General features: G+C 56.5%; 2 protein-coding genes across 2 annotated transcripts; one reads left to right on the top strand and one right to left on the bottom strand.

Annotated features, from left to right (window-relative positions):
• Positions 1–356: 356 nt before the first annotated feature.
• On the top strand, positions 357–17,192 carry L3MBTL1 (L3MBTL histone methyl-lysine binding protein 1). The gene is made up of 22 exons (XM_059480812.1): positions 357–487; positions 704–866; positions 2,935–3,158; positions 3,804–3,948; positions 4,090–4,219; positions 4,824–4,947; positions 5,528–5,615; positions 7,649–7,740; positions 8,330–8,434; positions 9,179–9,314; positions 9,790–9,890; positions 10,985–11,136; positions 11,221–11,297; positions 11,680–11,765; positions 12,305–12,415; positions 12,655–12,769; positions 13,025–13,124; positions 14,003–14,200; positions 14,468–14,514; positions 15,203–15,360; positions 15,967–16,029; positions 16,922–17,192. Exons 2-22 carry the CDS (start codon positions 731–733, stop codon positions 17,054–17,056), a joined length of 2,523 nt encoding a protein of 840 aa, XP_059336795.1. The 5' UTR covers positions 357–487; positions 704–730; the 3' UTR covers positions 17,057–17,192.
• Positions 17,193–22,063: 4,871 nt separating this feature from the next.
• On the bottom strand, positions 22,064–24,158 carry LILRB5 (leukocyte immunoglobulin like receptor B5). The gene is made up of 5 exons (XM_059480563.1): positions 23,939–24,158; positions 23,810–23,845; positions 23,338–23,607; positions 22,833–23,108; positions 22,064–22,227 (listed from the first exon to the last, which is right to left on the bottom strand). The coding sequence occupies exons 1-5, from the start codon at positions 23,967–23,969 to the stop codon at positions 22,064–22,066; spliced, it is 777 nt and encodes a 258-aa protein (XP_059336546.1). The 5' UTR covers positions 23,970–24,158.
• Positions 24,159–26,197: the final 2,039 nt, after the last annotated feature.

Raw genomic sequence — 26,197 nt, 5'->3', positions numbered from 1 at the left:
TCTCCCAATGGGATGCTGTAGTTCTTATCAGCCATGCAGGGACATTCAGTAGCTGCTGTCAGCAGATGATCCCCCCCAGGGAGGAGTGGGTGTGGAAGAGATAAGGAAAACTAAAACTGCCCAGTTAATAGAAGACAACTGCCATCCAGATGGCAAATAGAATACATCTTGCCTTGCAATCTGGGACGGACAGATTGAGCATCACCAGTCCTGTGAAAAACTCACAGCTGGGGTACAGGGACATCAAGTTCCCCCCAGTAACTCACACCCCCAGTAACTGCTGTCACTTGTGAAATTCTCTTACAGCCTCTTGGAAGATCAAGGGTGACACTCGGACGGGAGAACGGGAAGGGGCCTGCAGGGAGCTCTGCCTGCTCCAGGGTGGGATTTGGCAGCCCTCAGTCACAGTCTGTTGTTGTGGGCCCCCGTGGGAGCCAGCAGCAGCTTGTGGTGGACCTGTGCTCGTGCCATCTTATGGTGGTGCCAGGTGAGAAAAAACCCTCAGCATTTGCAGGCTCTGAGCTGGCACCTCACAGCAGGGGCTTGCATGGGGCATGCTGTGACCTTCATGTGGGTTCAGTGGACCTTCAATGCATCTTGCAGGGATTTCTGCTGGGAGAGACCATCCTGTGCAGTCACTTTCTCGCTCCTTTATTGTGTTTATACTGGTGCCCAACTTGATTTCTTCCCTGCTGCCCTGCAGGGCCTCGCTGTGTGCCCAGGCAAGGTGATGGAGAGCAGGGGGGAGATGGAGGTGGTGAGGAGCTCCAAGGGCAGTGCTGCTGGGGAGGTCAGCGTCCACGTGGTCACCACCGAGAGCACGGTGCAGAGCACCCACCTGCCCACCACTGCCTTCATCATTCCAGGTATGTGGAGCAGCCCCCTCCACCTGCTGCCTCCCCAGCCTGGACATCCACACTCCTTGTGGAGCTGTGCTCCTTCCAAACCTTGGGAGGCAAAGCCACACTGCTGTTGCCATCTTGGATGTTCTCTGTGGCTATCCCACATCACTTGGACTGTTTGTGGTCAATCAAATATTCCTGAGATTTAAACTGAGGCCCTGGTGGGAGGGACCCTGAGCCAGGGCAGCACAGTGTGCTGGTGCCTGCTCTGTAGGGCTGTGGGCTCCTGGGCTGCTGCATTAGCAGGGAATCCCACAATAGCTCCAGCTGGTGGGGATCCATAGGGATCATTGAGTCCAAACCCCTGCTCCTGGCAGGAGCACCTACAATGAAACCATAGGGACTGAGTGTTGTTCACACACTCCCTGATTTGGTGCTTCCCTGGGAGCCTCTTCCAGGCACTGAGCAGCCTCAGGGTGAGGAACCTTTTCCTAATGTCCCACCTGAACCTGTCCTGAGGCAGCTTTGCTCCATCTCCTCGGGTCATTGCTGGTCCCAGAAGGGGGAGACCAGCCCCTGCCCCCGGAGGAAGGTGCAGACAGCAATGGGGTCACCCCTCAGCTTCTCCCCTCCCAGCTGGACGGGCCAGGTGGCCTCAGCTGCTCCTCCCAAGTCCTGCCCTTGGACCTTTCACCATCCTGGTCCCCTCCTCCAGCCCTCATCTGTCCTTGGTGTGCTGAGGAGCCCAAACTGTCCCCAGGACTGCAGGTGAGGCTGCCCCAGAGCAGGACAGTCACCCCCCTGATGTCCCCCTTGGAGCTGCTAGGGCACTGCTGGCTCCTGTTCCACTTGCCCTCAGCCCAAAGCCCCTGAGCCCTTGCCCCACAACAGCTCCCCAGTCTTGCTCCCCAAGTCATACAATTTTCAGGATTATCCCATCCTAGGAGCAGAATCCAGCTGTTACTCTAGTTTCGTGCACATGGTGATTGGATTGCCCAGCTGTCTGGTCTATCCAGATCTCTGTATAAGGCCTCTCTACCCTCAAGGGTGTCCACAGCTCCTCCTAATTTAGTGTCATTGATAAAATGACTTAAAGGACATTCTGCATCCAGATAATTTATAAAAAGAAAATATAAAAAAATTAGGAGCACTGGCCCTAAACCCTGGAGAACCCCACTGGTGCTTTCCACCAGCCTGATGTGCACCCAGTTCCTGTAAGGCTTTGAGCCCAGCTGCAGGAGAGCCATCATCCAGTTGTTCACCCAATGGACAGTGGACTGGATGAGCTCTGCACTGGACTCTTTGTCCAGAAGGCCACTGTGAGAGGCAGCATCAAGGCTTTGCTAAAATCCTAAAAACCACATCTATTGCCTTTGCTTGGTCAGCTTAGTGGGGTGACCTTTCCATAAAGGGAAACTCAGTTGGTTAACCAGGACTTCCCCTGTGAACCTGTGTTGGCTGTGACCAAGGACTGCCTTGCCTCTCCAGTGTTTTTCAGTACCTCCCAGCATAACCCTCTCCCTAATTTTACCAAGCACTGTAGTGAGACTGACAGGCCTGTAATTACTAGTCATCCTTCTTACCCTTCTTAAAAATTGGGACAATTTTGAGCAGCTGACCAGTGTCTTTTAGGTGTTTAAGCAAAGCATGGTTGTGTGTTAGGTGAGATCAGGGGTGTTCTCTAGAAGCAGATCTCCCAATTTTTCCTGGTGCCTCAGTTCTCATTGCAGAGAGGTCCTGGGTTGCACAGTATATTCCTTTGAAACATAACTAAACTGAAAATTGCAGTGCAGGAGCAAACTCCAGTCACATCAGGGCACTCTGTCACATCAGGCACAGAGACAGTCTGAGATCAGGCTGAAGTGGAAACCCTTGAATGTGGACAGTATTGGTGCCACCCCCCAGCATGAGCCATTACTGGCTGCAGATTTTTTTGCGTCACTCTGCTTCCTTTATGCTTTGGCCCACAGCAGAGCGCTCACCTGGGAGGCCATGTCCTCTGGGATCCTGGGCTGCCTTTGAGCCTTGTTTGCATCAGTGAAGTGTTCTGTGTATGCCTCTGGTTGTTTGTCTCCTTTCTTCCCCTCTCAAGCAAACGCCACTGCCATCAACCTTCCCACGAGCACCTTAGAAATCCAGCGATTCCCCCGGGAGCCCCAGAGGAGCACAGGGGCTGAGAGGCCAGACAGAGGAGCAGGGAATGAGCCCATCACTGCTGCTGTCATTCCCCAGATCAGCGGGGTGCAGACCTGCAGCACAGTCCGTGTGCTGGAGTGGAAAGATGGGGTGGCAACTTTGCCTGGGAGTAACCTGCGGGTAAGTGTAGCCCTGGGCCACTGGGTCTGAGCCCTCTGCCTCCCCCCACAGCTGCTTGTGCTTGTAAATCCCACAGGATGGGCCCTGGCCCCCCTGCACCCCAGCTGGAGGATCCCTCAGCTGCCCCAGCTCTTCTCCTGCCCCATCCCTGTGGCCCTGCCATCCTGGGGGCTTAGCACAGAGCTCACAGAGGTGCCTGGGGGGCTGCAGCAGCTCTGCCTTGCACAAGGAGGCACAGGGGTGCTACGTGCTGTGCAGGACGTCTTCCCTTCCAAGCTGTGCTGTGGGCTTGGCTCTGCTCCAGCTCCTGCTCTCATGCTGAGAGCAGCAGCCTTGTGCTCATCCTGCAGTGGGTGCCTCAGGGGTACCCTCAGTGCATGACAGCTTGCAGAAAATGCACCCATTTCTCAGCTGTGGCTCAGCCTCAGGACACCTCATCCTCCAGCCCCCCACCTGCCAGCTCCAGCTGAGTGCCCAGCACGGGCTGCAGGCAGGGCACCTTCACAGGGCCTGGGGTGCTGTGCTCAGAAGAGCTGTCCTCTTGTCAGACACATCGATGGCCATCCCTGTCCCTTATTTGCAGAACAGCCACCAGTTGTATGTCTGTCCTGCTGAACTCTTTCCTTGCTTTTTGTCCATTGCCAGTTCCGGATCAATGAGTACGGCACGCTGAAGGTGGTGAGTGCTGATAAGCTGCCTCCTGTGGAAGCTGTGAAGGAGGCTCACACAGACAAAGATGGGGACTCCGAGGTGGCACCCTCCAGCAGAGACAATCCTACTGTGGCTCAGGGTAAGGGCACCGTGGTGGCACTTGCGGGGTGGGTACCAACATGCAGCAGATGCTGCCTGGTGTCTGTGGGCGAGGCAGATGTCTGTCTGTCTGTCTGTCTGTGTCCCTCGGTGTGGCTCACTGCTGCTCCTGCTGTCGCAGACGTGCCGGAGCAGCCCGCGGCAGAGGGGCTGTGCCACTGCGATACCTGCGGCCGCAGACACGTGTGGGACGGCGCCCGCGAGGGCAGGGGCTTCTGCAGCGAGCACTGCCACCAGCAGTTCAAAGAGAGGTAAAGGAAGGGGGCTCTGGGCCCTGCCCATCCCTCTGCCCTGTCCCACGTGCTCCAGCGAGGGATGGGAGCGCCTCTGGCAGGTGCTGGGGGTCCTGTGTGTTCCGCTTGTTCCTGGAGCCAGGCTGGGGGAGGAAAACTTCCCAAGGGAGCCAGATTCTCTCTTGCCCAATGTGTGGCCTGGTAAACACATATCTGCTGCAGCAGGAGGTTGCTGCAGTGGCTTCCAGGCTGAGCAGCAGTGGAAGGCCACAGGTCATGGGGGCATTTCCAGCCCTACTCCTGACCAGTGTGTGACTCTCAGTACTTGTTTTCCAGCATCTCTGGTGCAGCTTAGATCCCTGCTACTAAACTAGATCCCTTTTGATTAATCCCTGGGCTCAGGTTTCTAACACCCACATGTGTGAGGGTGACTCTGGTCTGTCCCTGGCTCTAACTCTAGGCAACTTGTGTGCATATGTCTCTTCACAGGAGGAGTGGGGGCATGTGTGAGTAAGAAATAGGGGGACGGGGATTGTCCAGCAGCCCCTCCCTTGCTGACACCCCAGACAGTGTCACTGTGCTGCACTGGCTGCAGTGCTTGGCCCTCCCTCCCTCTGTGCAGGTCTGTCATTGTGGAAAACTCTGCCAGCAGCACCAATGCCACAGAAATCCTGAAGCCTGTGAAGAAACGAAAGAGGAAGGACTATCAGAGCCCCTCGGAGGAAGAATATGAGTCTGAGCAAATGGTAGGACAAAGACAGGGAGGGTTCAGCCAGTCCAGGTGGCTGGAGGCCAGCCCTGTGTGCACAGATCTCATTGTGCTGCTCTGGGCTCTGGCAGCTGCAGGTCAAAAGGGAAACAGGTTGGCCAAAATGCCAAAAAGACTTGAATGTGTGGAGATGAGGGCTGGTTGTTTGGCATGTGGAGCACTGAGGCCTGGGCAGTGCCAGACTCTCCAGGCTGGGCTGTAGGCACTGACCCCTCTCAGCTGCTCTCTTGAGTCCAGGCCACCACAGTAAGGGTTGCAGTAGGAGGGTGTCTGTCTGTGTGCTGGGTGTCCTGGGGAGGGGAGAGACTTTGACAAGGTAAGGAAGCTCTGCTTGCCAGTCCTGCCTGGAGCAGGTCCAGTCCAGGTGTGATTGCTGCCAGTGAGCATTGAAGTCCCTGCAGGCTCCCACCACCAGATTCTCTGGCACTCCATCTCCGGGCCAGGCATTGGTCACACTGCGGACCTTGTGGGGGTGCACCATGGCCCTGGGCACCAGTGTGAGGATACAACACACAGCCAAAAACCTCTGGGTTCTGTTCTGTCTGTTCTCATGTCAGGAGGAAAAGCAGGAAGAGAGGAAAAGCTCGGTGGAAGACTCTGCCATGAGCAATGTGGAGGCCGAGGCGTGGAACGGGAGCCAGCACGGTACGGAGGGCGGGGTGGCTGTGGGGTGAGCACTGCTGCTGGGGCTGGGGTCCCCCTGCAGGGCTGGACCCTTCTGGTGCTCCTGCAGGGTCACACACCCACTGCAATGCGCTGGCACGTGGTCCTGAAGGCTTGTGAGCTCCTCTGCTTGCTTGATCCTGCTCTCTCTGTCTCTTTCCGTTTCTCTCCTTTCCTCTCTCTCTCTCCATGGGAAGGGGGCACCCCACGGACGCGGCACTGGCCCCTGCTGGACAGAGCTTCCTGTCCCTCCCCTCGGGAGCTGAGTTTGTTGCTGGCTCCTGGGCACTGTGTTTGCTCCCAGGGACGGTGTCCTGAGCACAAACAGGACTGCACCACGTGTGGCTTTGCCCTCCTTTGGGATGGGCTCACGGGGAGCTTCCCTCCTGGCGTCAGGAGCTCACAAGTTTGGGAGCTGCTCATGTAGGTGCAGTGCCACTGAGGCCATGTGATTTGGGGTTGTCTCATCCTGTGGATCTATTCTGTATCAGAGATCTCAAAAGCAGAGCTGTCAGCATGGAAGGAAAGGAGACAAGCTGAGGGATGCAGTGTGTGCTTGGCTGGTTTTTTCCCTGCAGTGTCAAGGAAAACTTTAGGAAACATGAAAATAAACATTTATGGAAAATAGACATTTATTTGTCTTTGAGTACTGAAAGTCATACTCAAAATAATTTAAAAATTAAACCGTTCCAACTTCATACTCTTCTCCATAACCAAGTGCAGGGACAGTGGCAGGGCCAGGTGTCATTAACCCCTGATGTTAACAGTCAAAAAGGAATCTCAGATATCATACCTGCTTCTCACTGAGCCCTGAGCATGTAACCTTCCCTTCTGCATACAAGTAAGCAGTGATGAGCTTTGTTACTTCAGCATTTTATTTTCTCTTATTTTAGAAGTACTTCAGCAAACAAAATACACACCTGGATGCCTCAGTGCAGTCAGTGTATGCTCTGACTCTTGGTGTATTTGTCATTCCCCAGAAGTGCAGAGGTTGTACTCACAGATTCCCCAGCCATGCCTGGCATTTTTTCTGTGTCCTAAGGAATAGTAAAAGTGTTTTTCACTCTGAACATGTCAGCAAAGCAAGGTCAGTCACCTTGCTCACTGAAGTCCACCTTTAATTTCTTCCCTAAGTTTCTGGGTTTTTTCCATCTCCTCTTCCCCTAAGCCCAAAGGAGGGAGGAGTTGGTCTGTTTTCCCCTGCATTTCTAGCCTGCCCTACCTGAGGCCGGCTGCCATGGCTAATCTGTGTCTGAAAATTCCTCAGCACTGGAATAGGCACAGCATCCCTGGAGTCCCTTCAGCTGCTGCAAATTAGGGAGACAAAGAAGCTGGAGAGCAAGAGACTTGGGTTGTGTTTCACAGGTCTTGGGCAAGGCCTTTGTGGCCTTCTCAAAGGCATGAAGGGTCACCTCCCTGCCTGTGAAGAGACAGTGCTGTCTTCTCTGTTACAGGGGCAGGCACATCTCTAGGGCATCAGAGTGGCCTTGCTGTGCCATGGGGCTCAGGTGGCTGTCTCAGAGCAGGGGATGGCAGAGCTGGGATGTGAACCTGCTGCTGCTTTGACTGTCTAGGAGCCCCTTGCAGCTGGGAATGATTCCCAGACCTGTGCACGGATCCTGCTGGCTGCCACAAATCCATCCTGTGTGGGCATAGCAGATGTTCTGGCTGGAATAGAGTCTGGTCAGGTCTGGTATTCTGATGGCTTGTCCCTCACGCTCCCTGGAGTCCCAGACTCGTTGGAAGGGACCTTAAAGCCCATCTGGTCCCACCCCCTGTCATGGGCAGGGACACCTTCCAGCAGCCCAGGTGCCTTCCTAGGACATGGTTCAGGACATTTGGGTCACGGGGGGCTCCTGGCTCTGCCCCTCGTGGTGCAGCCAGCCAGGTTTGCTGCAGAAGGGGCTCTGGCAGGATGGTGCTGAGCTGAGCAGGGATGCAGGACCCTGTGTGAGAGTGGGGCAGGGCTGGAGCAGCCCCTCAGCAGCGTTTGTGTGCGTTTGTGCTGCGCTCAGGTGCCAGTGAGGAGAAGAAAGAAGGCTGGTCTTGGGCGTCCTACTTGGAGGAGCAGAAAGCTGTCGCTGCCCCTTTAGATCTCTTCCAGGATGTGAGTTGGGATTTTCCTGTCTTTTTCCCTCTTTCATCTTCTCTTTTCTTTCCCTTTTTTTTCCCACCCCTCCTCCTTCTCCTCTCTTCCTTGCTTCCCTGTTTTGCGGGACTCTGAGCAATAGCCAAGCTCCCGTTGTCAGCGGGAAGTGCCAGGGCAGCCTCCAGTTTTGATTTGCCCGGAGTCCCACTCCCCAGCAGGTGCTGGCCCCATCCCAATCACCCCACCTTTGCCTAGGACACTGCTGTTACTCTGGCAGGGTGATGGAGCCTTTCCAGCCCTTCCTGGAGCCACGTGGGCTCTCCTGAGGCTGTGCTGCAAACAAGTCAGGCCTGTGTCCTGCTCCCCCTGCTGCAGTTTTACCCCAGGGACACCTTGCCCTGCCAATAGCAAGAGATGTAAATCCATAAGGAGGTGTAACACTGTTTTTTTAGCTATGGGAAAAAATAAAATTTGGATGATAACATAACCTGTGGCCCACAGTCTCTTGGTCCCAGCAGCTCCCATTGCCTGGTGGTTGCTCCCCTGGTGGGTTCTAGACCCAGCTCCCTGTGTTGGTTTTACATTGTAGTTTAATTTTTGTTTCCAGTACCAAGTAGCTTCCCAGCACAAGAATGGCTTTAAAGTGGGGATGAAGCTGGAGGGGATCGACCCACAGCACCCATCCATGTACTTCATCCTGACAGTGGCTGAGGTAAGAAGCCTCCAGTGCCCCTGTTCCTTGGTTCCTCCTGGCTCAGCCACAGGCTCTGGGGCAGGGGAGGTGCTGCCAGCTGGCCCCTGGAGGAGACAGGCCCTGTCACTGCAGGAGATGAGCTGCTGCTCCAGCAAACAAGCAGGGAGTTCCCTGCCAGCTTGGAGGGACAGGACACAGCACTGTGGAGCTGTGTTGGTCCCTGTCACCCTGACACAGCACAGGGGGAGGGATTGTGGTGATGGCAGCAGCTTATGTCCCTAAGACAGGTCTGAGCACTTGAGATGGAGGGTATGGAGGCATCCCACTGCTCCTCTTGTGTCCATGCAGATCTGCTTTCCACTCAGCCTTGTGGCACCTGGACCAGCCTTGCCTTGCAGAGCTCCCCGGGCAGCCAGTGTGGCATTTAGCCAAAATCCCTGCACCAGCAGCTTCCCAGGCTGCAGAAAAGGGAGTCTGTGCACTTGCTGGATCCAGCAAGGCTCTCCACCATGGCATTTAAAGCACCAGCATGAGCATCCCTCCTTTAGGCTGGCTTGTGGTGCCTTTGCTCTGACCTTGTTCCGTGCTGGTCACCCTTTGAGTCTGGTTTGTGCCTCCCAGTTTGGGCACTGGTCTGTGGTTGACTTTTGGCTTCCCAAAGTGGCCCATGCTGAGCTGGTGTGTGGGAGGGGGTGTGATGCTCAGCCAGGGACAGCAGCAGGTCTCCATGGCCCTTTCCTTCTCCTCCCTCCCTGCTGGCAGGTCTGTGGCTACCGGATGCGTCTCCACTTCGATGGCTACTCCGAGTGTCACGACTTCTGGCTGAATGCTGACTCCCCTGACATCCACCCTGCTGGCTGGTTTGAGGAGACAGGGCACAAACTCCAGCCCCCCAAAGGTAAGGAGTTCATTCAGCTCGGGTGCTGGGTCCTGCTGAAGGAGGGGGATGACGAGTGGGCCAAATGTAGAGCTCAAGGTGGGGACAGGGTGGCTCCATGGGGCCATGGAGGGATGCTGCTGTACTGGTGGAGTTCCACAGGACAACATTTCAGGCACCCATCTCTGCTTGCTCACATTTGCTGCAAAGCCCTGTTGCTCTGGACCTCCCAGTGCCACCAGCTGTGCCCCAGGGCAGGCAGGACTGGAGGAGGAGCTGTGCTCTGGATTTCCACTCCACTGCTCATGTTTCCTAACACCCCTTCAAAAGCACCCGTCAGCCCTCAGCCATGGGCTTTGGGCACCCCCAGGGCTGCTGCAGGTCCTGTCTGCCCACAGCAGGATATGCTGGCAGGGCAACAGTGGCTCAGGGATGGCCAGGCTCACCCTCACATCCTCCTGGCTGTGAGCTCACTGCTCTCATTTCTTTTCCTGAGGGGTTGTAGGTTATAAGGAAGAGGAATTCAGCTGGACAAACTACCTGAAGTTAACAAAGGCTCAGGCAGCTCCTAAGCACCTCTTCATGGTCCGAAACACTGTGAGTAGCAGCATCTCCTTCCTGCCAGAGCCTACAGGTTCAGGTGTGATTCTTTCCCTCCAGCTGAGCAAAATGCTTCCACCAGCACTGGGCTTTGCTTTGTTCATCCCACACCCCTCAAGCCCACAGTGCTCAAGAGCCAGGAGTATGTGGCACACTTTGTTGCTCAGGATCTGTAGCTTGGGCACTCATTTGATATGCCCAGAATTGGTGCTGGTCTGATTCTATTTCCTCCAGGTTATCTCATGGACAATTTAAAATGAAGTATTGATGAGGAGAAGTAACTACTATTCTCAACAATTACTTGGATAAAATATATCACCTAATGTTTCATAAGTATAGTTCCTTTGTCTTTTTGTATCTTTGTTGTTTCTGTGTCTGCCTGTGAATTTTTTTTTTTTCACATGGAAGCTTGGATAAGGAAAGTGGGAATATAGGAGAATGAAAATGCTGATTGCTCCTTTGTCAGCTGCAGAGGAAACTCACCTTACTGGCAAATCAGCCTCTTTAAGTTATTTATTGTGTCTAAACCCTGCTGTTCATTGCTGCAACAACCCCACCAGGGTGTGTGATTGTCCTAGGGTGACGTGTGAGTTTGCTTTCTGGAGGGGCCCCCTTTTGGAGGTTTTCTCCCAAATTTGCCCTAAACCAGGACAGTGATGCAGTGTTTTGTACAGAATCTGAATCTAAGAAATAAAGGCAAGGAAGGAAGAAGTGCCCCATCCCAGCTCCTCCTGCCATGCCTGAGGCATTGGTCACTGCTGACTGTGACCACAAACAAGTGTTCTGGGACAAAGCAGAATTAGTGTCAGTTTTCTTGGAATTTACGGGTTATAGAAGATCCTGAGGGTCTGAAGATCACTTTTCCTCTTTCTTTTTGTGGCCCAGCTGAGTTGCTCACCCACTTCCTCTTTCCTTGCACGGCAGCACACTGCCCATGTGGGAGCCTGAGTGGCCCCAGGCTGTCTGGAGGCCAGACAGGGTCTGGTTTTGGGAGGGTTTGGGCAGGTGCCTCCTTGCGGCAGGCGTGGGGAGTGGTGAGGAAGGAGCTGGGGCTGCAGCACTGAAAAAGCCCTGCCCCTCTCTCTTGCCAGCACGAGGCTTCTCCAGGCTTCAAGGTGGGCATGAAGCTCGAGGCCGTGGACCGCATGAACCCGTCCCTGATCTGCGTGGCCACAGTGACTGACGTGGTGGACAATCGCTTCCTGGTGCACTTTGACAACTGGGATGATACTTATGACTACTGGTAAGGCCACACAGGCTCTTGAGGGCCAGTGCTGGGGAGACACCCACAGAGGGTCCTGTGTAAGAGCTTGGGTATGTTTTCTAGGTGTGATCCCAGCAGTCCATACATCCACCCGGTTGGATGGTGTCATGAGCACGGCAAACCCCTCACACCTCCTCAAGGTGAGTCAGTGATCAGTCAGGTGCAGCCTGGGAGTACATCCCCTTGGGAACAGGCTTCCCAGGGTGACATGGGGGTCCTGGGGACACAAACTTCCTGCCAAGGCTCCTGTACACATGTTCAGGTGCAGCATGGTGCTTGTGTTAGGCCAAGTCTCTACTCAGAGATATGAGGAGACCTCAGCTGCATGTGCACACCCAGCTGTTTCTGCTTCCTTGCACTGTGGGTTTCATGGGCCATGAGAAAATAGCAGCACTTCTTGGTGTCTCTCAGGTTCCTGTGTGCCCAGCAGACTTGGGTGGCCCTTGAAGGCAGTGGGGCATTCGGAGGCACTTTCTGACTTCCTGCAGGCCTGTCTCACCTCCTGCATCTTCCCCCTTCCAGATTATCCTGATCCTGACAACTTCACCTGGGAAAAGTACTTGAAAGAAACTGGAGCATCTGCTGTCCCAGCTTGGGCCTTTAAAGTGGTGAGTGTCACATCATCTGTTCCACCCCACCTGGGCAGGAATTTGGGGTTTTTTCATTGTCAGATCTTTGCTTTTGTGACAAGTCCAGTGATGTTCTGTATTCTCTTGGCACAGGCCTAGGCCAGGGTTCAGAAGTCGGGGCTATCCTGGGCAAAGAGTTCAAAATTGGGAAAAATGACAAGTATAACTGTGCCCTCAGCTAAGCAGGAGCTGAGTGATGGAAAATAATTTGAGTTTGCTTGATTAGTTTTTGTCTCAAACTGCACCACCAGCAGCCATGTCCAGCCAAGCATGGTTGCAACACAGATCCCCAAAATGTGTCTCTTAAGAGACCTTCATCCTTGGGGCGCATCTGTTAAAGGCAGCTCAAATGCAGGGAGGCTGTTTCTGCTTTCTCCTGTTGCCACTGTGAGCTGGGATGGCTCTTCCCTGGCCAGGCCAGGGCTGGGAGCTGGGCTTGAGGAGGACACAGTGCTGGGAAAGCTGCTGAGGGGGCAGGAGCCTGAAGCTCCCTGCTCCCCCTGACTGGGCCCTTCCAGCGCCCGCCCCACGGCTTCCTGGTCAACATGAAGCTGGAGGCAGTGGACAGGAGGTCTCCTTCCTTCATCCGAGTGGCCAGTGTGGAGGATGTGGAAGATCACAGGATAAAGGTGGGTGCTGGAGCACGGTGAGCCTGTGTGCAGGCACTGTGCTGGCTCACTCTGCCCTTCCCCTCTCTGGGAGTGTGCAAATGTGGGAAGGTCCCAGTGCCTGGCTCCAGGAGTGCCTTGTGAGCCTTGTGCTGCACTCCAGCTCTACCCTGCTGCTTGCACTCAGCTAGGAGGGCTCCAGAGCTCCTCAGAGATGTGTGCTGGCATTTGAAGGGTGACCTCTCTCTGTGCTTCCCCAGGTGCATTTTGATGGCTGGAGCCACGTGTATGATTTCTGGATTGATGCAGATCATCCAGACATCCATCCCATGGGCTGGTGCTCAAAAACAGGACACCCCCTGCAGCCTCCTCTCAGTAAGTGCTGCACCTGTGTCAGCTCCTCCCCACAGGGAGCAAGCTCACCAGACACTCTGTCACTGCCACCTGCCCATGCAGAAACGGGAGGGCGGGTTCTGGCTGAGAATGGGCAGGGAGGAGAGGCCACTCCATGGATGTCAGTAGGAAAAGCCCTCCCTGTTTGGTGCAGGCAGGGAGCCCAGAGCCCTGGCTCTGCCTGCCTCTGCTTGCAGCCTTGACAGCCTTTCTCCTGTTCCTCTCCTCTGCCTGCAGGGCCAAAGGAACCAGCCTCCTCTGCCCATGGGGGCTGCCCAAGCCTGGGCTGCAAGAGCATCCCTCACTCCAAGAGCTCCAAGTACAGCTTTCACCACAGGTGAGCTCCCTGGCACAGCCTGCAGGGGCACAGCTGCTTCCCTGCCAGGCTGGGCCAGCTCTTCCTCTGCTCCTCCTCACCTGCCCCCCGCCACCAGCACCCAGCCTTTCCCTGCATTCACCCACACCTGGCTCTGCCCCCTGCTGCCCTGGACCCCAGCTGGAGTGACCCCTGTGAGCCCCTCCTGTGCCTGTCCTGCAGCCCCAGAGCCCCTGGAGGTATCCTGTGTGCCCACCTATCAGGGGCACCTGTGGGCTATGCAGAGGACAGTGCAGATGCTGTTCACTGGCACCAGCTGTTCCCTCCTGGATGCCTTTCCCTGTCAGGCTTTGAGCTGGCAAGTCCCAAAAAGGAGCAGTGCATGGTGCCAGCTCAGGCAGTCACTTGAGGGACCCTTTCCAAGGGAAGCCAGGCTGGGTCTAGTGCCAACCCCAGCACTAGGCTGGTGTCAGGAAGAGCCAGTGTGGTGGAGGATGTGTGAGGATGGGGAGGGCAGGTGTGGCTCCTGGGGGTTTCTCTGCTGGCCACACTCCTGGCACACACTCACTGCTCACTCTGAGGCTGGTCTGGGCACCTGTGGGGGCCAGGGAAGATGAAAACTCTGAGAGCCCCAATGAGCTGCTCAATCAGCACACAGGTTCCTTGCCCAGGGTTGCAGGGATGGCAGAGGGCCAAGGTTTGTAGCTGGAGGGACTGGCTGTGCCCTGCTCCTGCCCCCAGCAGCCTGGCCATGGGAATTGGCTCAGCACATCATTCCTCTGCCTTCCATGGCCAGGGCAATGGCTGCCCGTGCTCGGGGGCAGAGGGGTGGCCCTGCTGGCTCGTCCCCAGTGCTGCTCCAAGCTGGGCCCAACGCTTGTGTCCCCTCTGTTCTCCAGGAAGTGCCCCACGCCGGGCTGCGATGGCTCAGGCCATGTGACGGGGAGGTTCACAGCCCATTACTGCCTCTCAGGGTGCCCGCTGGCAGAGAAGAACCAAGGCAGGCTCAAGGCCGACCTGTCTGACACCGAGGCCTCGACGCGCAAGAGGAGCCCCATGGGTTTCCCTCAGCGAAAGAAATCTCGGCACCACGGCAGGTAGGGGCACGGCCAGCGTGCAGGGAGGACCCTGTGCCAGCACTGCCCACCCTGCAGGGGTCACCAGCCCCCAGAGGCTCCTTGGCCCTGCTCCTGCCACCTCTGCCTCTGTCGCTTTCTCTTCCCACCGCTCCTGGCTTTGGCTGTCAGCCCTTTGGGTCAGGGCCCTTTGGGTCCCTGCTCCCACTGCCAAGTGTTCTCTGGGCACTGGGGAGGAGGGCCCTGGGCCAGGCCCAGCCCAGGACATCAGTGTTCCTGTCTCTTTAGAGGGAGACCTCCAAAGTACCGGAAGATCCAGCAGGAAGACTTCCAGAGTAAGTGCCATCCTCTGCCATGGTGTCACTGCAGGGCACGGCTGCAGGAGCTGGGGTGGCTGGGGGTGCTGGGTGCTCCCTTGGCCCCCACAGGTCTGCCCCAGTGGGGGGCTTGTGGTCAGCTGCCAGAGTTGATAAGGGACGTCCCCACCTTGTGCCAGGGCTCACAAAGCTCCCTTGCTTTGGCTCTGGGGTTATGACTGGGAGTCTTTGAGTGCTTTAGGGCATAGAATTAGGATCCTCTCTATGGCATGTATTTTTTGTGGTGCTTTGTCCTGTTGAGACAGAGATGGTGGGAAGTTGTGCCCCAAAATTTTAGTGTGGTTGTGAACTGCCAAATTATTGCTGCCACACAGAAACTGGTGCTGGACAGTTGGCTTGGCATTTGGTTCCGATGCAGACAAGCAGATGCCTGATGTATATTCCATCCAACATCCCTTTCACCATGGGCTGTCCTGCCACCTACCCTACCACTGGGAGTGAGTGGAAAATGAATGATTAAAAGTCATAAGAACAAGGCAAAGCCAAGCTTGTCTCAACTTCTTTTCCCAGGATCCCAAATCCCATCTAAGCGAGCACTTGGATACACTGACACCCTGTTAACTCACAGGACAGCCACTAGCTCTTGGTCCCTGCATGGGATGTTCTCATCTCTTACCTCGTGTCACGCGTTGTGCTTTGTCCCCAGCTATTTCCTCAGACAACGTGCACCAGTCGCTCTTCATGTCCGCCCTGTCCGCCCACCCCGACCGCTCCCTGTCCCTGTGCTGGGAGCAGCACTGCAAGCTGCTGCCCGGGGTGGCTGGCATCACAGCAGCCACGGTGGCCAAGTGGACCATTGATGAGGTGAGGTGCTTTGGATGGCTCTGATGTGCCAGCGTGGCTGGGAGTGCCCTGCCTGGCTGTGGCACAGGCACCAGGCACTTCAGTGGCCTGGGTTAGTGAGGAGGGGTCTGCTGGAGACATTGTTACCTTTGTTCACTTTCTTGGCAGCCATGGTGACCCCTGTTAAGGCCTGAGTAGGTGGAGGAGCTCAGGCACCAGCCCCAGCAGCCCCTGCCTGCTCTCAGGCACTGGCACAGCTGCCCATGGCAGTGGTGGAGTCACCATCCCTGGAAGTGTTCAAAAGCTGTGTGGATGTGACATCTGGGGACATGGTTTAGAGGTGGCTTTGGCAGTGCTGGTCAGTGGTGGCCTCGATGGTCACAGAGGGCTCAGCCAACCTTAATGATCCCCTGATGTCCCGATGACCCCTCTGGGTGCCCCTCTCAGGCCAGTGCCTGTGCCTGGGGCCAAGGGTGGGCTCTGGCATGGGAGGGCAGAGCAACTGCAGCCTCTGCCCCAAGAGCCCTGTGGCACCCTGCAGGGCTCAGAATGTGAGGATGTGGGCTCAGGAGGGGTCTCCAGCCAGAATCATTGCTCTGTCTTGACATTTCTCTCATTTATTCCAAGGTTTTTAGCTTTGTGCAGACTCTGACGGGTTGTGAGGACCAAGCCAAGCTCTTCAAGGATGAGGTGAGAAGGGCTGGCAGATGAGAGCAGGTGGTCAAGGACAGCTGTTTGCCACCGGGGCTGGGAGGAATTGGCCACTGGCCTTCCTGCAGTGGCCTGCTGCTGGGTGCTGAGGGCACATCCAGCACCTGGCAGTGCTCCTGCCCTGCAGCCCCACTGCATGGGAGGGTGCAGCTGTCTGGCTGTGTCCCCATGGATCAGGAGGGAGCTGCTGGGGCCCAGGGAGTTGTGCTGCCCTGTTCTCCCAGCATGGGGGGATCCCCTCTGAGGGGATGTGGATGGGGGGCAGGAGGAGGATGGTGCTGCAGCCTGAAGAGCACCATCACCTCCTGCAGGGAGCTGCTACTCCTCACCCCTTCATCTTTCCCCCTCTGCCCCTCTCACCAGCACTGCTGCCTGTCAGGGTCGGTGTTTTTGGGCCCTCTGTGGGCAGATGTGGTGGGGGTGGCTCTGACACCCGGGGCTGATCCTGGGCACCCTGGCTACAGCCACTGTCACAGCCTGTCTGGGAATGGCCCCAGTGCCTTAAGGGTGCTCAGGCAGGCAAAGCTGAACCAGGGCAGTGTCCACAAGGGCTGGTCTCTGGAGCAGGGAATGGATGGCTGCTTGCCCAGAGCAGGTTGTGGTGGCTCTGTGCTGTGCCCCTGGGGCTCCAGCACAGAATCCCAATCTGGCTGCAGTGTGGGCTCCTGGGATGGCCCCTGAAGAGCTTCTCCCCCTCTGCCCTTTGCACATCAGCTGCCAGCTGGGGTTTCCCTGGGGAGTGCTGTGGATGGGCCCTGCCCTGGTCTCTGGGGTCACCTGTGGCTTCTGCCCAGGTCATGCTGGTGCTGGCTGTCCCCAGGAGTGCCAGCCCAGGTGTGCAGTAGTGCCTTTGCCCTGCTCTCCTTCCCAGATGATCGATGGCGAAGCATTCCTCCTGCTGACGCAGGCTGACATCGTCAAGATTATGAGTGTCAAGCTGGGCCCGGCACTCAAGATCTACAATGCCATCCTCATGTTCAAGAATGCTGATGACACCTTAAAGTGACTTCTCTTGGCCCAGCTGGGACCCTCCCTCATCACTGGTGCTGCCAAACTGTCCGCTCAGGACAGAGATTCCCCAGCTGACCGCAGCTTGTCCCGTCCTGCTCGTGTCCTCCTGGTGCCACACGTCCTGTCCCAGCTCCCTGTCCCATCCCGTTCCCTGCCCGCTGCCCTTCTGCAGCGCTGGGCCCACCCTCGGGGGCAGGGAGGGAGGGTGGAGGTGGCACTGGCCCAGCTTGGTGCCACAGCTGCCCCACTGTGTCCTGCTGTGGGTCAGGGGTGCTGAGGGCCGGGGGAGCCCTGTGGAGGTGTCACAGCGGGGGCTGGCACCCACTGGAGTCCCCCAGGCAGGGAAGGGACTGCCTGCCTGCAGCCATGATCACACCCACTCCAAGGCTGCTCTTGCCTTTGCTCAGCAGCTGAGAGAGATTTGGGGTTTTCCCTCTGTGTGATCCTCTGGGGCTACTTGTGCTAACATCCTTTCCAAGGAACATTCTTGAGGAGCTTCTGCTCATTTTGCCTTTTTCTCTGAATTCTTTTGACTTCCCGTTTTTGAGGCCAGTTGATGACTGCTTTGCCCCTACACTGCACTGCAAACCAGTGGCCACCTCTTGTCCCTTTGGGGGCATCTGTCCTGGCAGCTGCTCTGCCCATGACCAGCGCCTGTGCTTTCTTCCTCTTTCCTGGAATTCAGCAGCCTCAGGGCCCTGCCAGGTCAGGGCTGGCTGGATGCAGAAAAGGCTCCACTTCTTGCACCTCAGACTGTTCTGTCCAGCTCTTCTCTGGGAGAAAGGATGCTTGGATAACTTGTTCCCCTCACACCTATTAAAGAGTCCTCCACAAAGGGAGTTGGGCCCTCTTTGGTCCTTGTATTAGGAGCTAGGCCCTCTCTAGGGTGGGGACAGGTGCCAAGGACAAAAAGCATCCATTGCTCCAATAGGCAGATCCAGAGTCGCTTCTGAAGGCATTCCTGAGTTGGCTGAGTCAATTCTGCCAAGCTGCCTTCTCCCCACTCTTTACCCTCACAAAGCACCCAGGTTTTGCTGCCTGAAGAGCAGGATCTTCTGCTGTCCCTGGATCCCTTACCTGCAGAGCTGAAAGAAATCCAGCACTTAGCTGGTTTGTTTCTGTCCTTTTCAGAACACAGCACCTTTCCAACAGGGCCACAGGCAGTTTGGGAATGCTCATGTAGCACTGTCCCTTGTGATGGAGGAGGGACCAAAGGGTTGCAGAGCCAGAAAAGCCAACATTGCTGGGTGTCCTGGCAGAGTCCCAGCATCTTCTGAGAAGCCCCTGTGCCTCCTGGCAGGCCCCACCCTGCTCTCCATGGTCCATCACCTGGCACACCTGTGGGAGCTGTTGGAGCAGGGGCTGGCCATGCAGTGCTGGAGGGTGGCTTAGATGGCACCTGCCCAGGGCCCAGCCCAGGTCTGCTTCATTCTCCTTTCCCAACAATGGCATTCCAGTAATGAAACAACTTCCCCCCTTTGCCAGTGCCCAAAGACAGGGATGCAGAGGTGTGAGCAAGTGCACCAGCAATGTGTCCTGGAGCTGTGCTGCCTTGGGAGCTGCTGTCACATCTGGGTCAACCTGTTTGAGGCTTCCCATGGAAATGTAGCATTTTGTCTCTGTTATTGAATTTTTGGGGTCATGTTTGACCTGCTCTTGAAACGTCTGCTGCTTGCTCTTCCCGCAGGACTTGCAACTTGTCCATGCCTTTGTTTTGTCATTGCTTGGGTTTGATTTAGGCAGCTTTCCTTCTCCTTTCCTTTTTTATGTCCTTGCATCTTTTCAAGCGCTGCAGTGTGGCCAGCTGTGGAGAGGGGGACTGGGAAGGCGCAGCTGTGTCCCTGGTCCCAGAGTCACTCCCCCAGCCACCCTTCCTCTGCAGGAAGTGGAGGTTGGTCTTTTCAGCTGATGGAGAGTCTCTTTCTGGGCAACTGTGTGTGGGGGCAGAAGAAGAGGAGGCCTGGGACCTTCAGCCCAGGCTGTGAATGATGCTGAGACTTTTCCAGGTGGGATCTGGAATTAAAAAGCTCCCTCACACTGGACACAGCCCTTGAGCTTGCAAGGACTCATTTCAGGAAAGCATCCTATTCTCATCTGCTGTATTCCCATGTGTGAAGTCATTCCTCCTGCTGGGGAAGGGACTGAGCACCATCCCAGGGACAGGAGCTGCTACCCAGGCACCAGATCTGAAACTGCTGTGAAGGACGGAGAGCCCTGTGTCTCACAGGGTAGCCTGGGAGAGCAGAGGTGGTGAGGAGCTCAGAAGATCCTGCTGAGGGGCAGAGGAGCCATGAGCCAAGCCCTGGCTGTCTCCAGGGCTGGCTACAACCAGCACCACTGGCTCTTGTTCTGCTGCTGGCTGCAGCCAAGCCCTGCTCTGCCTGGCACAGGTGCATCCCCACGCTGTGCCAGCACAGCACTGCCTGCCCTGGGCTCTCCTCACCTCCCTCTTAGAAACAGACATGACCTGGGCTGGACTGCCAGGGTGCTGCCCCTCCTCTGGCTGCAGGGCTGGAGCCTGGGTCTGAGCTCTGTGCTGGGAGCAGCTGTCAGGAGCACCAGTCCCAGTGGAAGGGTGGGGGGAGCTGTGTCACACTCCTGCTGCATTGAGCATCCTCAGCCTCTCAGGCTGATGTACCTCTTGGGGTACAGAGCTGCTGGGTTTGTCTGGGTGAGGGAGTTACAGGGTTTGTAGGTGGTCAAGGGCTATTTACTGTTAAAACTTATAACCTTCTGTGTCCTTTAAACCAAACCCAAAGCATTGTGTACCTGTGGATGGGTGATTGTGGGAGTACCATGACGCCATTCTCCTGCTGTTGGTGTGTTGCTGTTTTAGGGTGGGGGTCTCTGGGGCTGTGGAGGCAGCAGACACTCACCCCAGGGTCTCATGTGGTGTGTCCTCTGTGAGCAGTTGTCCCTGGTCCCAGCAGGGAGGAAGGTTTGCTGCACCCCTGGCCTTGGTAGGTCCTCCAACCCCACAGAGCATGGAGTGGGAGTCCCCCCTCAGGGACTGTTAAGGACAGCTGTGACCAAGGCAGAAGCACCAAAGTTTTCTGTCCTTCCCCTGCTGCCTGACCAAATTCTTCACAGGGACATTTACTGCCGTGTCACTAAGAAGCCAGAGAGGACAGTGGGCTGTCCTGACCCACAGGTTCTCCTCTGGGGCCTTTCTGAGGGTTGTGACTGCAGCCAGCATTTCTAAGTCAATGAAGAATTCTTCAAGTGGAATGTTTTTCTGAGTGGAGGTCCCCAAGTCTGTTTCTGCCACTGCTGCCCCTGCACTGGTGTTGGCAGGGCTCAGCTGGAGCCATGGGGGGGTCCCACTGTGCTGCAGCCCCAGCTGTGGGTGTCTCCTGGGGGCTCACTCTGGCTGCGGAGGAGCAGTTGGAGCCTCTTGGGAAACTTTTCCTCCTCCCAGTGGAAATGGGCGGCACTGGGACAGTGCGAGCCAAGGTCTCCATTCCCATGAGAGCAGCCAGCCTGGAGCTCAGCAGGGAGGGTGGCACAGCTGCCTGCCCTCGCCCTCCTCTGCTGCTCTCCATGGCGATCACAAGCACTTTCAGAAGAGAAAAGCGCCCTGCAATGGTCTGGGAGGGCTGGAGGCTTGGGGCAGCTGCTGCCTGCAGGGGCACATCTGGCCCCTGGGTGTGGTGAGGTTGTTGGGAGAGGGAGCCAGGAGAGGGGTGTGACTTTGCCACTCGGGTTCCTCACTCCTCATCCGCCAGGAGAGCTCCTCCATGCAGAGAGGGAAGGACAGGAGGGCTGCAGGCTCCCTTCTTTCAGCCTAGCCCTTCCCTCTGGGGCCTGAGGCTCGCTGGTACTTGGAGGGGGGAATGGGGACCATATTGTGGAGGGAGTGTGATTATGATAACAAAAGCTTTTTTGCACTTTCATTCATTTTGCACTCTTTCTTAATTTCTTTTTTTCTGTGTTTTTGATATTGGCGCCTCCTCTCTGTGTTTTCATAATGAAAATCCTTCTGTTGTAGCCAGTGCAGCTATTCTGGAACTGTGTGTCCTGAATGTACAGAGATTTAAAGGCTCTATATATATAAATTTATAGTGGTACAAAGGTAAATTTATATATATAGATGATGGTGTGATGTGTTTTGTCAGTGTTTTAAAATAATAAACGAATGTGAGCAACAGAGGCCTGTGAAGCAGGAGTGGTCACTGTGCTGTGGGAGCGGTCACTGCAGGGCTGGAGCTGTCACTGTGCAGTGGGGTAGCAGGGGCGGTCACTGCATGGGTGCCACTCTGCATGGCCAGTAGGGTCACTGTGCAGCACGGGAGGTCACTGCAGTGGTCACTGCAGCAAGAGCAGTCAGTGAAGGGGTCACTGTGTGGCTGAGGGATCAGTGCAGTGGTCAGTGCAGCAGTCAGTGCAGGGGTCAGTGCAGCGGTCAGTGCAGGGGTCACTGTGTGGCTGGGGGATTAGTGCAGCAGTCAGTGCAGCAGTCAGTGCAGCGGTTGGTGCAGCGGTCAATGCAGCGGTCAGTGCAGCGGTCACTGCAGCGGTCAATGCAGCGGTCAGTGCAGTGGTCAGTGCAGGGGTCAGTGCAGGGGTCAGTGCAGGGGTCAGTGCAGCGGTCAGTGCAGCAGTCACTGCAGGGGTCAGTGCAGGGATCAGTGCAGGGGTCAGTGCAGGGGTCAGTGCAGCAGCCAATGCAGCAGTCAGTGCAGCAGCCAATGCAGCGGTCAGTGCAGGGGTCAGTGCAGCGGTCAGTGCAGGGGTCAGTGCAGCAGCCAATGCAGCGGTCAGTGCAGGGGTCAGTGCAGCGGTCAGTGCAGGGGTCAGTGCAGCAGCCAATGCAGCGGTCAGTGCAGGGGTCAGTGCAGCGGTCCCCGCTCCGCCCGGGGCGACCCCCCCGCCCCTCTCCGCGTTCCCGGGTGTTCCAGCGCCCGCCCGCCCGCGGGACCCCCGAGGCAGCCGGGACAGGCCCGGGACAAGCACCGCGAGTGGGACAAGAAGCAGGCGGGGTTGGCGGCAGGGCCGGGCCGGTTTATTGATCCCAGCGCGGGGTCCGCAGGGCGATGAGCGCGGCGGGGCCCGGGCGGCTCCCCCAGCCCCGGCAGCGGCCCCGCGCCGCCTCGGCCGCGATCAGCCCCAGCAGGAGCAGCAGCGCGGCCGCCAGCGCCAGGCGCACGGCGTTGCACAGCGTGTAATCTGCAGGGACAGAAGGGACCGTCACTGCCCAGGAACCCACTGCGACACCCCAGTCCTCCCACGGGGGCAGCAGGGGATCCAAGGGGACGCACAGGGCAAGGGGACACCCCAGGGAGGTCCTCGGCTAAAGAGACACAAAGCAAAGTTCCTAAGGAGCAAAGAGAGCCCCGAGGGGGCCCCCTATGCACCTCCCACATCCCTGTCCCCTGGGACACCCTCTACTCACAGCCTCTCACCTGTGACCCCACCAAGTGGCACCAAAGATGGAAAGGAGGGAAAAAACATGGAGCTGGCCCGCTGCCAGCGAGATGGTGACACTGAGCTGTGACAAGACGTTATGAATGTTCCTGGGGCTGGGAGGTGCAGGGAGAGGTGTCCTTTGACTCTTATCCCCACCTATCAGCCCAGCAACCCTGGTCTCCAGGTCATCTATAGGGTCTCTGAGGAGCTGGCCAGGCTCAAACGCAGGTGAAGGAAGCTGGAACCCTCTCCTTGGTCCCTTCATACAACTGCTTTCCTGCCCTAAACTCTTTCTAGTTCCCCCAGGATGTGACAGATTGCAGGGAGGAAGAGTGGAGCAGGATGTGGCTGGGGCGATGTCTCACCTCTCACCACCAGGTCCAGGGTGTTGCTGACAGCAGACCATTCTTTCCAACCATTCATGCACTGGCAGCTGTAGCGGCCGCTGTGACCTTTCTGCACGAGGGAGAAGTTGTGGTTCCCTTGGTCCCTGAAGAACAGCAGCACTTCCATCTGGCCCTCCAGGTACAGGTAACAGCTGGTGCTGGGCTGTGTGGTGGTGCAGCGGAACATCACCTCAGCTCCCACATCCACCTCGTGCCCAGAGAGGACAGAGAGGTTGGGTCCGGGCAGACGGAGCTCTGGGGGAACAGGAGAGGGAATGAGAAGGTGCAGAGGGCTTTGACGTGGTGCCGGGAGCACCAGGATCTCTGTGAAGCCACCAACTGCCTCAGGCAGAGATGAAGATGGTCCCCACCTCTCCAAGCCAGGGAAGAGGAGAAAAACCTTGTCCATCATGGAAATGGCCACAGGCATCCTGGTGTGCCCTGGGACGTGACCCCACAAGGGGGGAAACAGCACATCCCTCACCTTCCACAAAGACTTCCAGTCCAGTGCTTCGAGCCAGCTCAGTGTCTCCCTCCAGGTAATGGCAGACGTAGCTACCTCTGTCCTCATAGGTGGCATTAGAGATGGAGAACTCGGCCCTGCCACCACTCTGCTCCAGGGTGGGGAGCTGGTGGCCACCCTTGTACATCCTAAAGCTCCCACTGCTGCACTGGCAAATGCAGTAGATGGTGGTGGAGCCTCCAGGTGGGATCACCCCTGGTGGCTTCTGGAAGATGGAAATTGTGGGGCCACCTGCACAGGGAGAGAGATGCTGCCAGCCAGACAGGGAGCCCCAAGCAGCTGCCCTGCTGTGAGCCCGGGGCTGCCACCAGGCCCCATCTCCACACAAGGGTGAGTTTTGTTCCAGGAGGCTGTGGAAGAGCCCTGGGAGATGGGTAGGCCCAGAAATGTGTCCAAACTCCCCATCTACCTTCTACCTCCTCAAGATACTCACTTGGTGTAGCCTCGCCCAGTGACACCAGCCAAGCGCCTGCAAGAGAAGCAGCCATGTAACACCTCCATGGAGTGTCTGGGCAACACCTCCCGTCGCCCTCTGGGAATCCCCACAGCCTCTGGTACTCACCCAAGGCCAGCACACGGGTCACAGGCAGCATCACGTCCCTCTTGGCTCCCTCAGTATTCGCTCAAGCAGGGCTTCTGCAGAGGGAAGCGTTGGCCAGAGGCACCGAGCAGCTGCGGGGCTCCTTGTGGCTCCTGATAGAAGCTCGTTGTCACAAGCCACCTCCTGTCCCACGGCTTGGCTTTCTGCAGCACGACTGCAGGGCTGGGGTGGCTGAACTGGAACCACAGTGTCCAGTCACATGCCCAGGGCAGGGCCCCTGTGACAACTTAAGACCCGGCAGACCTTGGGAGAAAGGCTATCAGGACTTTTTGTTTCTCTTTCTTAGATCCGGTCACTTGATGGTGAAATGGCTTCTTCTCCGCCTTATGAAATAGGGGTTTGTTTTGCAACCACAAACCCACAAGTTTGGTGGCTCAGCAGATTGAAATAGGAGGGAAGGAACTTGACTTCCTTTTTGGTCCTTTCCTGGCCTACAGGGTCCATCTTAGCAGGAGGGGCAGCGACACCTCCTACCCGTAGGTCTGGCTGCACCCCACAGCATTGGTTCCACTCCTCATCCATCCAAACCCCCTCAGTCCCACACTGGAGCAACCCATGGTCCTTACTGCAGACCAGCTGCTGCCTTGGTCCTTACTGCAGACCATGGTCCTTACTGCAGACCAGCTGCTGCCTTCTACCCACACCTGGAGCCAGGTGCACCTCAGCTGCATCTTCCCTGGGTTGCCAGTGATGTAGACAGAGCTCCCTTTGACAATAATGAGGGGCTAATGAAACAGGGACAGTCGCTTGCACCCCTGGATGTGGGAGAAGGGAACGGATGAGTCCTGGCACTGGGGATGTGTGGGACACGTGCAGCTTGGCCAGAAGTCCTGCTCTGAAGGTGTTTGTAGCTCCCTGCCCTCCTGTGAGCTGCAGGCAGCACATCCTGTCCCCTCTGCATCTGCAGCCTCTGCCACAACCGGCCCCTGCAGGAAAAACAGGGAAGGCACAGGGCTGAGGGTGTGGGGGTTATATGGGTGTAAACCAGGGGGGAAAGGCAAAGCTGTGCTTCTTCCAGACCCTTTTCAACCCTTTTGCTTCTTCCCCCTTCAGCCCTTTTGGTCTCTCTTGGAGATTCCATGGGCAAGGAGAAGTTTTGGCAGCAGGGTGCTCTATGGCCTCTTCCTGTTCTGGGCACCTCCTCTGGCCCTCTCTCCTGTCTCACCACCCTTTGCCTCCCCCAGCCTCAACTAATTCTTGGCGTTGATGACTTAGTATTTGAGCTTTTATGTTTTTCATATATTTGTAATCCTGCAATTCTTTAGTGTATAACTCTAAACTCCATACTCAGTGTGAGCTGCTGCTTTCCCATTTTGGTCAGACACAACGATGCCTCTCCAGGCCTGGCAATCAAGGACTCCTCACTGTGTCAGGCCCCAAGAAATGCAAACAAGTGAGTTGGGGCAAGCAAACTAGGGGTAATGACTTCATTACCTGAAGCTGTAATTGGAAGATTAACCCCCAACAGGCAAATGGACCAATCTTTTAAAAGTTATAAAACTATGAAAACCTGTGAACCATTGTCCATTTTGGGTGTAGCCCCTGAGGGGCTTTGTCTGTCTGAAATAGACAAAGCCTGAAGGCCCTTCAATACATAGAACTGTATTCCCATTATTTTGTCTGGCCTCTGTTTTTAGGTAGCCCCAAAAAGGCATCAGCATCTCCTTGGGGAGCCTCCTTTGAGCCCCACAGCCCCCACTGGCCACACCAAACTGCTCTGGGCTCACCAGTGCCCAGTAGAGAACAAGCCCTGGCCATTCCATGGCTCTGGCCTGGCTCACACTGTCCAGGATGATGTTGGTGGCATCGCTGTGGGCCCATCCATGGGCACACTGGAATCCCTGCTCCCCTCTCCAGAGCCTTTTCTCATATCCCTCACCCTGAGACTGACCTCGGGGTGCACATCCAGAGCATGGGACCGTGGAAAGAGCTTTCCCCCTCCATCCCCACTGCTGGGAGTTGCCTGATCCAGCAGCCTGAGAGACAGGAGGCTGCCACAGCTCCAAGGCCCCAGGTCCAAGCAGTTGTGAGTCCCCAGAGGACAGGTGGGGTCACACACACACACAGAGCCAGTCCCTGTCGCGGTCCGTCCCAGTGAACGGGTTACGTGGTGATTTTGAGGTGCAAAAATATACAACCAAGGCACAGGGGATTTGCAGTTACCAAAATCAACAAATACAGTTTTATTGAAATAACCACAAGAGAAAATGTGTTGGTGAG

This window comes from Ammospiza nelsoni, chromosome 12 (genome assembly GCF_027579445.1).
Source record: "Ammospiza nelsoni isolate bAmmNel1 chromosome 12, bAmmNel1.pri, whole genome shotgun sequence".
Taxonomy (NCBI): Eukaryota; Metazoa; Chordata; class Aves; order Passeriformes; family Passerellidae; genus Ammospiza; species Ammospiza nelsoni.
The sequence above is the reverse complement of the archived record's forward strand: the minus strand, read 5'-3'. Positions and strand labels throughout refer to the sequence as shown.